Raw genomic sequence first — 10,998 nt, 5'->3', positions numbered from 1 at the left:
TATATTCATGTTAAATTTTTATCAATTTTTAACAACGAGTCTTAAAAATTTTGGTTTAAATATGTAGAAAATGTTAATTAATAATTATATTAAAATAAAAGTTTGAATAAGATTTAAATTTTTAAAGGATTTCATTGGAAAAGGAAATAAATGTAGAATTTAGAAAGAGAAATTTGCATTGATGACTTGACATTTTTAAGAAGCATAATATAACTAACTATTAGTTACTAAAAGTTCTTTCTTTTTTTGTTTTTTCTATGATAGATGGAGACCAAAAAGGAAACGATTGCCAAGGAATCTAGAGAGGGGTGCAGCTTTTCATGTAGCGTACATAATTCCCCCTTGACTACTTCTGCATCCAGATCCTTCACCGTCTTCCAGACCTTAAGATCCATCCACAACGAATGATCTCAATTTTCCTCCTAAATCTTTTCTCCTAAACTTGGAACTTCGAGATTTAAAATTCAAATTCACGATGAATTTGTTTTTAAACAATATTCAAGGTAAAATTAACATTTTTCATTTTCTTATGCATGAGTATTAGATTAAGAGATTTCTTTATAATCGAATATCCAAGTTACTTTGTGTTAAGTAGAATGTGACCAGTTAATCCGGAATATGTATTAATTTATTGCACGTATTTCAGGGTCCAGATCGTAAAGCATAATCGGTCAGTTGGAAACAGTACCTAACATCCCTTAGGGCCGCGTGAGGAGAAATGCAGAGGCCATTCAACTGTCTACGAGCGAAGCAGGCAGGGGATTTTTACAACGCCCGACTCTCTACCTACTCTCCTGTATTCTTCTTGCTCTTCTTCCCTCTCTTCGTCTTCTTCGTCCTTTTCTTCGTCTTGTTTCTTATAGGATAGCCTCGGCCTTCTTTTTCTATGCCCTCCTGATCTCTCTACCCGGCAACGGCGTGGCGAATCAGGGAATCTCATGCGTGAGAAATTCGAACCTAAGAACCTTCGAAATATATGAAATTTGATATGAAGAATATTGTTTCTAAATAATAATTTTAGAATATGCCTTGTATAACCTATTGAATATCTATATTCAATAGGTTTAATTTTCAACGAGTTTGACAATTATTGATATTCCTCTATCTTTTTGATAAGAATAATAATTGTCATAATAAGTAATTATTAAGTAATCAACGATTTTAATAATTAATTTATTGATTTAAACAAACCTTTTAATTTCATCAATATTCTCTTTTTATTTTTCTTTACTTCAGTTTGATGATAAATGAACATTATTGATCAAGAAACATTGAAAAAATAGAAATAATAAATATATATATTTAATTATATAATCAAAAGTAATTCTTCGTTAATTTTCAGGTGCAGTTACAGTACTTTTCAATGGACAAAAGCAAACAGGAAAAAGAAAGTTAGGAATACAGCGCGGAACAATCCAGTGATAGCCGTTATCAGCTATACTTGATGATACTAACCCGTAGATCCGAACTTGTGGGCTTTTTTATATGTATACCGCAAGCTCCTATCTACCGGTACATGTAGTCAGGCCAGCATTTAAGCTTTTCAACGGAACCTCCTCCTTCTCCTTCACACCCTTCTGCCCTCCTGAAAGCCCGCAGCACTTCCGGTTATCAACGCATATACTTCTTGTCAAGTAATTTTCTCGATGGAATAAGAGAGTGAGAAAAATAGAGAGAAAGAGAGAGAGAGAGAGAGAGAGAGAGAGAGAGAGAGAGAGAGAGAGAGAGAGAAAGAGTATCAATAAAGAAATTGTGACGAGAGAATAAGAAAAGAGTAATATCTATGATATTATCATATTCCGTTTTAGCTATAAATTGATTTTAAAAAAAAACGCATGCTATTTTTGCAAAATTAAAACGAAAAACAATAGAATACAAAAAGCGAAATGTGTTTATGTCGATAAAATTATTTAATTAAATTATTTATTTAAAACTTTATATTTTAAGATTAAATAAGATTTTAAAGATATTTTCAAGATTGTTAATTTTTTACATGACTTATAAACTCGTTATTATGAAGCGTAATTATAAATGTCCATAGAAAGGATGATGACGAAGAGAACAACTACATTAGCGACGATGCCTGGGTGAGGTAGTAGGTTGTATAGTAGGGAATGGAAATTCGCGATATACGAAGTCCACTGTACAACTTGCTAACTTTCCCGGTCGTCGACGCCGCAACATTTCATCATTCAACAGCATCATCAAGAAGATAATAATCATATCTTTTTCTCTAAAAAAAAAAAAAAAAAAAAAGAAATACGCAAAATTTATCAAAACATATGCATATTGATAACTGCGTGTATGCTGAGTGCATATAGTTTTGTTAAAGAAGAACAAAGAAGATTTACCACCATAAATGATATCCATAGATACTATATAAGTTATTACATTATATATTTCCAGTAATTGTAATATAATTGGCGAGGAGATAATAGAACCATAAAAGGTGGTGCCTCCTCTTACATGAAAATGTAAGCGTATGGATGTATGTGCAATTAGAAGCGAATAAAAAGGGAGAAAAAATGAAATGAGAAAAAGGGCAATGGCGGGCGGGCTGATTGTAAAGCCTGCCGCGTCGCCGGTCCCCTGAGACCCTAACTTGTGACGTCGCGACCGATATCTCACAGGCTAGATTCTCTGGTATTGGCGATGAGTGCTGCCTTTTGCCGATCAAAAGTCAGTCCTAGTCATCAGAGATAGAAAACGGCCGGAAACGTCGACGCTCTGTGAACGAGGATGTTAAAGAGACTCGACATTCAAGGTCAATTATCCACTATTGTATAATGCATCTTAGAAAGTTAATTGAAAAAATTTGTTGTGAATATATAATACTTCAATATTATAATTTAATATAATACGAGATATTTTATGATGAAAAAAAAAACTCTGTAAAAATATATTTATATAAAATGTTAATAAATTAATGGGATACCTTTAAAGGATTGATTCTAGAAGCCAAAGAAACACAAAAATTCATATATAAAATATTTAAGATTTATTTATTAAGTTATAAGTAATTAAAGTTTTTATTATATAATGAGAAACTGAAATATAGAAGACGTTCTGTTATACGCTTCATTTAACATGAATTTAAATTGCTTATAATTTAACAAATAAACTTCTATTACGTTTTTATATATCAATTTTTGTGTTTGTTTTAACTTCTAGAAATCTTCCTTCAAAAATGTCCTATAAATATATTAACATCCTTATTTTCATATTAAAATCCTTACATATATTCTGTAGATGCATTTTAGCTTTCTGGATCTTAAATATTGTAATACATTAGAATCATATATCAGATTATAATTTTTATTTTTTTTATATAAATTCTTTAAATAAAATATCATGAATGGTGTATGTTTTATATAATAAGGATATATTTAATTAACACAAAAGAATTTTAATATTAATCATTATATTAATTTTTGTATTTCGATGTACAAGATTGTCTCAACAATAATCAATTCTCGATTTTCTTTTATCTTCTATTAAATATGTACAATGATCGATGTAAAATATGTCGGAAGTATGATGATAAAAATCGTTGTAACCATAAAAAAATAGCATATCATCAGAAATATCTTGCGCCCTCTTCTACCAATCTACTCAACTCTGCTGCTGAGTAACCTAAGACTTGTTTTAAATCACATACGAACTTATACACAAATCGCTTCCCATGCACTTTGGAAATCATGTCTCCATCGTAGTAATAACGCAATGCGCGACTTAATTTCTCGTAATTCATTGATGGTTTGTTTTTACGTGCACCCCAAAGTTGCGCCACTGCTTCCGGTTGATTTAATTTAAACTCTCCTTCCGTCCCAACCCATTGAATAGCACTTCTATGCTCACGGTCTGTTAATAATTCCAACAAAAATTGCCATAACTGTATTTGACCACTATTAACTGAACGACTCGAAGTTGCTATAGTAATAGGCGTAGCATCAATGTTCTCCAAAGGAAGACTGACTACTCGAGCTTGTTGGTTCACCACTGGTCGTGATTTCGTAATTTTCTGGTTACGAACTTTAATAGTTTTATCAATATTATTTTCTGTAGGTGATACTGGAGGATCTTTCTGAAGGACAGCTACAATATCATGTAATTAATTATATATTTGTTACTAATTTGATATTAACTTTTTGATAAATATACATACCAACAAATTTACATTTTCGAAGTAATTCTAAATGTGTCCAGAATACTTCTCCTGGATCCAGAGGTACTTTAGCTTGAAATTCTTCCATGGTGAGATTACACAATTGTTGTCCTGTGATGTTCCAATCAGCTAATCTTACTGATGCTAAATTAAACTGTCTAACTGCCCATTGAAGCCAGTGCTTAACATGAGTTTGTGTCCATTCTTTTGGATCAGCTGGAATTTTTAACCGTTCCTGTATAATATATACAAATGTCTAATTAAGATATAAATTACGATTAAATTTAATATTTAATTTTATAAATATTATACCTGTTCTTTTTTATATTGTGGGTCAACCAACCATCTTATGACATTTCGTTTATTATCTTCATTAATAGGTGTAGATGCTAAATCATAAAATATGTATATTAAGAAATCATAATATACTGATAATTTATAATTTTCTTTTAATAAGTATATTAATATGTTTTACCATTATTTTCTGCTAATTCTATATAATCTTCTGCAGGTTTTAAAACATCCACTATATTTATTTTCCTCTGCGTTGCTTTTATTTGAACATTTACTTGGACTAATCCTTCCCCTTGTACACATTGATCAACTAAATTTTTATGACTCTCTAACTGAAAAAATAAATGTAAGCTTATTAAATTTAAATTCATTCTATTGATTTATTGCATTTATTACCATTTGTGTATCTTGCAACCAAAAAGCATAATCTGTTAATTCTACTCCTAATCTTTGTTCTAATAAATTTCGTAAAGTGGAAAGAGGCTCTCTGATATCCATATGTTGCATTAGAACACCTTCATTGCAATCTTCTCCATTTGCAGAGCCTTCTAATGCAAAACTTGGTTCTACTTCTAAATCAGAACTTTCTTGTTGTAATTGAGCCATTATATCATCTTCTTGGGACAATATAGCTTCTGGTTCCATTTTAATTCGTTTTATCATAGCATAATCAGAATCGTCGTCTGTGTCAAAACTATGTATAATAAACAAATTTTTATATCCAACACTATAAGCTAAATATATAAGTTCGCGTTAAGAATAGGTAAAAATAAATTCATAGTAAATTTGAAATTTCTAATTACGATTAGATTGTAAAAAAAAAAAAACAAAAGAAAAAAAAATAAAAATAAAGAATTGTAACAAATGTAATGTGTTTTGCAAAATTCAAAGAAACTGACCTCTTGTCAGAACTTTTTCGTCTACTTTCCAAATCCATGAGAATAAAATAGAATTATTAAGTTTCTATTAGATAAATATTATTGAACTTTAACCTTTACAAAATAATAATCACTCTTCTTGTGAGGTTACAGACATTTTGTAACAGGTGCATGATCACAAAGTGTATATAACTTAAGATGCACAGACTCAAATTTGAAACCAGTTTCTTTGTAGATTGCGCCGTAGTAAAAGTGCAATCTCATATAAGTATTTACTTATATATTATTACAGTGTATTTAGGTACAAACCAGAACAAGAATAAATTTGGCAACATTGTTCTCCTTTTCCTTTTGAACTTCATTTTAATATAGTAATTAAGTTACTAGAAGTTACTAGTTTCGAATTTTTATAATTATATTTAAATTTTTTTTTATTTATTTAAAATTGTTCCATAATAATAAAATGAATTAAGCATTATTATTAATAAAGCAATAAAGTCAGAAAATTTTATATATTACAGCGAGTTTGAACAATATAAAAGAAAAAATATTGAGTTTAAAAAAAATCAAATTATAAAAACTTAATGTATATGCATTCATTAGAAAAATTATTAAAAATAAAGTATTAATTTTTGCGAATGATATTATGTTAATAATTAATAATGAGAAAAAAGATGTAATATATAAATTAATCACTTAAAACAGTAAATCTATTTTTTTAGATAATAAATAAAATTATAAATACTTCAGATAAATATTTCACTTTAAAAAAAAAAAAACAAATTTTAAAACTATAACAAAAAAAATTAAATAAAATTTTATAATATATTCTTTCAAAGATGATTGTTTGTATTTTTTTGATCATAAATGTTAAAAATTTTTGGAGATTTCTATGATATTTATAAAATACAAATAATATTAAATTATTAATTATACAAAATTATTTGTGCATTTATATTTAATTTTTTTATAACATTTTCTTATGAATATCAACATTTTTTCGTTACTTTTATTAAACAATAAATTTTAAATGTCTTGTATATTTACATATTGATGTGTTTTACACATTATTTTTTTTAATAAAATATACAATCATAGTTTACATTTATATAATTAGAGTAGCAGATGTAAGTGAATATAAAATATGTATAGCTATTTTATATGTTTATACATATTTATATGATAAAAATTTTAATTAATTAATAAAAATGATTTTGTACAATTTAGTATATATTCAATATATAGTATAATATATATTCAAATATATAGTATAATATAAAAATATATATAACTATTTCACGATATAAATAGTTAACGACGCAAGTAAATCAGGATATGATTATATGCACAATATACAATTAATTTTATAATTTTAGAATATATTATTTTAATTTTTATATGAATTAACAATAAATATTTTTAATTATCATTTTTATAAAAAATTGTGATGTTATTAGTCCATTAAAATTTAAGAAATAACAATATCTGATTACAATGATTGGCATTATTATGAAATTAGATTTGTCAAAAATTATATTAATTCAGATTTGAGAATATTTCTATTTCTATTTTACATAAAATAATTCTATTACATAAAAAAGAAAAAAGAAAAAAGAAAAACAGAAAAGAAAGAATTTATAGAACAATACGAATTAACAAATCATGAAAAGGAATATATAAAATAAAAAGATAATTTTACAATTTTCTCAGATTTAAAATAAACTCATAACATTGAAAATTAAATTACTATTTGCTTATGCACAGTCCTAAATAAAAAACTTTTTGTTTCGTCCACTAAAGTTAAAACAGATTGTCCGGAAAAGTTTGGTAAATCCGCAATAGCGCCACATTCTAATAACTTTTGTGCTACTAATACATGATTATTTTCAAGAGCATGAAAAAATGGTGTTCTTCCTGAACGATTATCCTTTAGATTCACTTCTGCTCCACTTTTTATTAATGCATTAACTCCATCTATGTAGCCATTTAATGCACAATAGTGCAATGGAGCCATTCCTTAAAAATACACAATTACAAATCATCAATATATTTTAATTCATGCGCTACTTTTTAAAAACACATAATTGAAGATTCAACATTTTGATTTATTTCATTATCATCATAGTATTACCTGATGAATCCACTCGATTAAGTAGCTTAGGATCTATTATATAATTTAATAACTGTAATAAAAATGGAGATGATTGTTTACTAGCTATGATTATTGCAGATTCATGAAGAAGTTCTAATGAAATTGGTTTTGCTCCAGCTTTTAATAAAAGATCCACTATATCATTAGATGCATTGCACTTAATTGCCAATTCCAAACTTGTCTGAAAGGATATAATAAGTATGAAAGAGTTTTTTTCTGTTTTACATTAATTATGTTAATAAATAAATATAAACTTACCATTCCATCTTCTGTTAATACATCAATATTAGTTTTTGATGCTTTTAAAATTAATAATAGTCTTTGCAATTCATGCAGCTGATTATTTAGTACAGCTCGATGTATATTTAACATCCCACTATTATCCCAATGCTGCATTTCTTCATAATCTTTTTCTATTTGCATAGAAACTTTCTTATATAAATAATGTGGTGTTGATAATATTTTTTTTATTCTGTTTATATCATTATTGTCATTAAAGTGTTTATTAAAGTAATCTTCTAAATTTAATGTATCTTCTAAAGATACTGAAGACAATGTAGGAATTAAATCCATATTATTATTTTGTTTAGTTTTAGGTTGTATTTCTATTTCTGTTTGAGTTTGTACTTCTTTTATAATAGGAAGAAAATCAACAGTTGAATGTTCTATTTGTTTTATTCTTTCTAAAGCAGGCATATCTTCTTTCACTAATATAAAACTTTTCATATCAAGAAGTCCAAATACATCAGTTTGAATTTGAGAATCATGAACCGTTTTTAATTTTTCAAGTGGAGTAATTGGAATCTGTTTTGCTATACCTATACCACATTCTGCAAGGGCATTTAAAGCTTTAATTTGTAATTCTTCATCTTTTACACTAGTCAATGCTTCTTTAATTACATTTAAACATTCTAATAATTTTTCTTTTTTCATGTTATCATTAATCTCTTTAACATTTGTTTCATCAAATTTAGAATCATTATTTAATATATTATTATTGTTACATATTATTCTGTTTTCACAAAGATCTAACTTATTATTTACTTCATTAAATATACTTTGAGCTTTCTTATCTATATTTTTATTATTTATAGGAATATAATTTTCTTCTTGTACATTATTAGAAGTTATATTAGAAGTTGCATTTTTTTCACATATGATTATAACATCATCTTCATTACAATCACTAATTTTATTATTAAAGTTTTTCTTTACAATTTTTGTACTATTTTTTATAATAGTTTTATATTTTTTGTTTTCATTAATTCTTGAATTACATATGTTATTTTTTGATTTAAAGGTTTTTTCTGAAGAGAAAATATTAGAACAGTTATCTATATTTAAATTAGAACATTGTTTTTTATTACTTGCTTTTAAAGAAATTTTATTGATATTAACTTTAGTTTTGTTAGAGATTGGTAACTTTTCACATTTTACCAAAGGAAATTTTGATTCTGCTAATTGAGTCATTGAATTTTTAAGATTTGATATATTTGTTTTTTTCAAGATTTCTGATTCTATAATTATATTATTATTTCTATTTATTATATTTTTTTTATTACTTTTGAAAGTACATTCTTCTTTTTTAAGCGAAGCTTCATTTTTTTCTTCATTTATTGATGTTATATTATTATTTACTAATTTCATAGTTTTTGGAGCAGTTGAATTATTATGTAATGATTTATGTTCATTTTCACTTAATAATAATAGTTTATCATTTTCATTTATTTCATTTACTTTGGCTAAAATATATTGTTTCTTAGATATACTCTTATTTTTATTTTGAATATCAGCTGATTTCTTATTAATAGCTATTGATAATTCTCTAGGACTTATAGTTTTTACAATGAATTGTGGTTCTACAGCACAATGTTGTGCTTCTGTAGGAAATTTCTGTAAATCTCTATCATATGATAGAGATCCCAATGACTTCAATAATCCACTAATATTATCTTTTGAAACTACAGAAAAATTAACAGCATTATTTTTTTTATAATTTTTAATCTGTTGATTATAAATAATTTTTTGAGTATTTAATATGTTTTTTTGAGGCAAAAATTGTACTTTAACTTCTCCTAAATCTTTTCCATCTCTTGTTTTTACTCTCAATTTCTTTATACCACTTGTAGCTAATGTTTTTTTGGTATTTAATCCATTCAAACTATTATGTACCTCTGTATTAGTAATAGTAATTTGTTTGCAATCTTTTGGTATAAAATTACATTTAGATGAATTAATCATGCTTGGAAATTTGTGAGGTAAATTAAATTCCCGTTTGCATTCTAAAATGGGAATATTAATATCTGTTGTTCTACGATATTTTTTTAAAGGTGGTGGATGTAGAGAATCCATTTATATTCAACTCACAGGCAGAATTTCAAAGACTTATGAAATTCCGCATATAATAAATAAAAAAAAATTTTAAAATATATAATCGTTTTGAAATATGTTGCACTTAACCTATATAATAATTGAATACTTATTTTTTACAATACAACATTATTTATATGATAAAAATTATTTTTTACCGCACAATTAACTTTTATTCAAAAATTTAAATTGAAATGCGGCGATATATTATTAGAATCAACCGCTTTATATAAAACGGGACATCCTATATCGAAATCCATTGCCATCTATTTTGTGTTTTTAAAACTATTTAATAATAAATATATATTAAATATTTAGTCAAAGATAGTTTCTTTTTAATTTATATTTCATGATAAATTTTAAATTTTATTAAATTGTTAAAAATAAAATTTATTAATTATAATATTGAATTAACTGCAATAAAATATAAATTTCTAATAATTTTTATAATAAATATTGATAATATTTTTATTCTTTTATTAATGAAACATGTTTCTAGTAATTTTCATAATCAATAATATACGGCTCATTCTTTTATTAATAATTGAAAAATTTTAAATTTCTTATAATAAATTAATAATAAAAAATATAAATATTTATAATATATTTGCATAACATAATTCGAATAAATATTTTATATTGAACCAGTCTTACCATAATTAGGTATAAGTCGTGATGAGTATTCGACAATAGATTTTCCTTGATATATTCCTCGCAATTAAGTTACTAGTTATTGATTTGATATCTGTAGTTTTTCATAATTTTATAAAATGATTGCTTGTAATAATATATATTATTATTGCAAGTTACATAAACAAAAATATAGTAAATTATATATAAATATAATAAATTAATTATAATTAATGCAATATTTACTTAAATATAACTTCAATATTCAATATTTATAATAATTATTTTATTCTTTTTTTTTGTGTATATGTATATAATACAATTATTTAATAGAAATTTCAAAATTGTAAAATTAAAACTTCAAAATAATTATTATTTTGTATCTTTTATTCTAATTTTCAACAATATATTAATTTTTATTAGAATAATAATTTATAGTGGGAAAAATACTAATTATAATATTATTATTAAAACTATATTATTAAAACTATATTATTTCATATTTAGAA

The 10,998-nt window shown here is 25.2% G+C and overlaps 2 protein-coding genes across 5 annotated transcripts; both read right to left on the bottom strand.

The window, feature by feature from the left end:
• Window positions 1-3,404: 3,404 nt before the first annotated feature.
• Window positions 3,405-5,588, bottom strand: LOC122717100 (DNA-binding protein Ets97D). 4 transcript variants are annotated; one of them, XM_043940836.1, is made up of 6 exons: window positions 5,359-5,588; window positions 4,856-5,193; window positions 4,641-4,791; window positions 4,478-4,554; window positions 4,166-4,400; window positions 3,405-4,095 (listed from the first exon to the last, which is right to left on the bottom strand). In XM_043940836.1, exons 2-6 carry the CDS (start codon window positions 5,120-5,122, stop codon window positions 3,578-3,580), a joined length of 1,248 nt encoding a protein of 415 aa, XP_043796771.1. In that variant the 5' UTR covers window positions 5,123-5,193; window positions 5,359-5,588; the 3' UTR covers window positions 3,405-3,577. The 4 variants fall into 4 exon arrangements, with proteins under 4 accessions (XP_043796771.1, XP_043796770.1, XP_043796772.1 ...); XM_043940835.1 differs by having other exon boundaries at window positions 4,856-5,153; XM_043940837.1 differs by having other exon boundaries at window positions 4,856-5,142.
• A 1,282-nt stretch (window positions 5,589-6,870) lies between these two features.
• LOC122717110 (metacaspase-2-like) lies at window positions 6,871-10,151 on the bottom strand. The gene is made up of 3 exons (XM_043940854.1): window positions 7,748-10,151; window positions 7,469-7,670; window positions 6,871-7,353 (listed from the first exon to the last, which is right to left on the bottom strand). Exons 1-3 carry the CDS (start codon window positions 9,839-9,841, stop codon window positions 7,076-7,078), a joined length of 2,574 nt encoding a protein of 857 aa, XP_043796789.1. The 5' UTR covers window positions 9,842-10,151; the 3' UTR covers window positions 6,871-7,075.
• Window positions 10,152-10,998: the final 847 nt, after the last annotated feature.

This window comes from Apis laboriosa, unplaced genomic scaffold (assembly GCF_014066325.1).
Source record: "Apis laboriosa isolate Shangri-la unplaced genomic scaffold, ASM1406632v1 scaffold4_cov146, whole genome shotgun sequence".
NCBI lineage: Eukaryota > Metazoa > Arthropoda > Insecta > Hymenoptera > Apidae > Apis > Apis laboriosa.
Note: the sequence above shows the minus strand (reverse complement) of the source record. Positions and strands in the feature narration are given on the sequence as shown.

Excerpts from the sequence above, each read along its gene's own strand:
- LOC122717100 (XM_043940835.1), bottom strand. The coding sequence starts at position 5,396 with ATGGATTTGGAAAGTAGACGAAAAAGTTCTGACAAGAG. Across the intron at positions 5,154-5,358 it reads CGAAAAAGTTCTGACAAGAG|TTTTGACACAGACGACGATT; the intron begins GTCAGTTTCTTT and ends TATTATACATAG. Across the intron at positions 4,401-4,477 it reads CACAATATAAAAAAGAACAG|GAACGGTTAAAAATTCCAGC; the intron begins GTATAATATTTA and ends TATATTATACAG.
- LOC122717110 (XM_043940854.1), bottom strand. The coding sequence starts at position 9,841 with ATGGATTCTCTACATCCACCACCTTTAAAAAAATATCGTAGAACAACA. Across the intron at positions 7,671-7,747 it reads TATTAACAGAAGATGGAATG|ACAAGTTTGGAATTGGCAAT; the intron begins GTAAGTTTATAT and ends ATATCCTTTCAG. Across the intron at positions 7,354-7,468 it reads TAATCGAGTGGATTCATCAG|GAATGGCTCCATTGCACTAT; the intron begins GTAATACTATGA and ends TGTATTTTTAAG.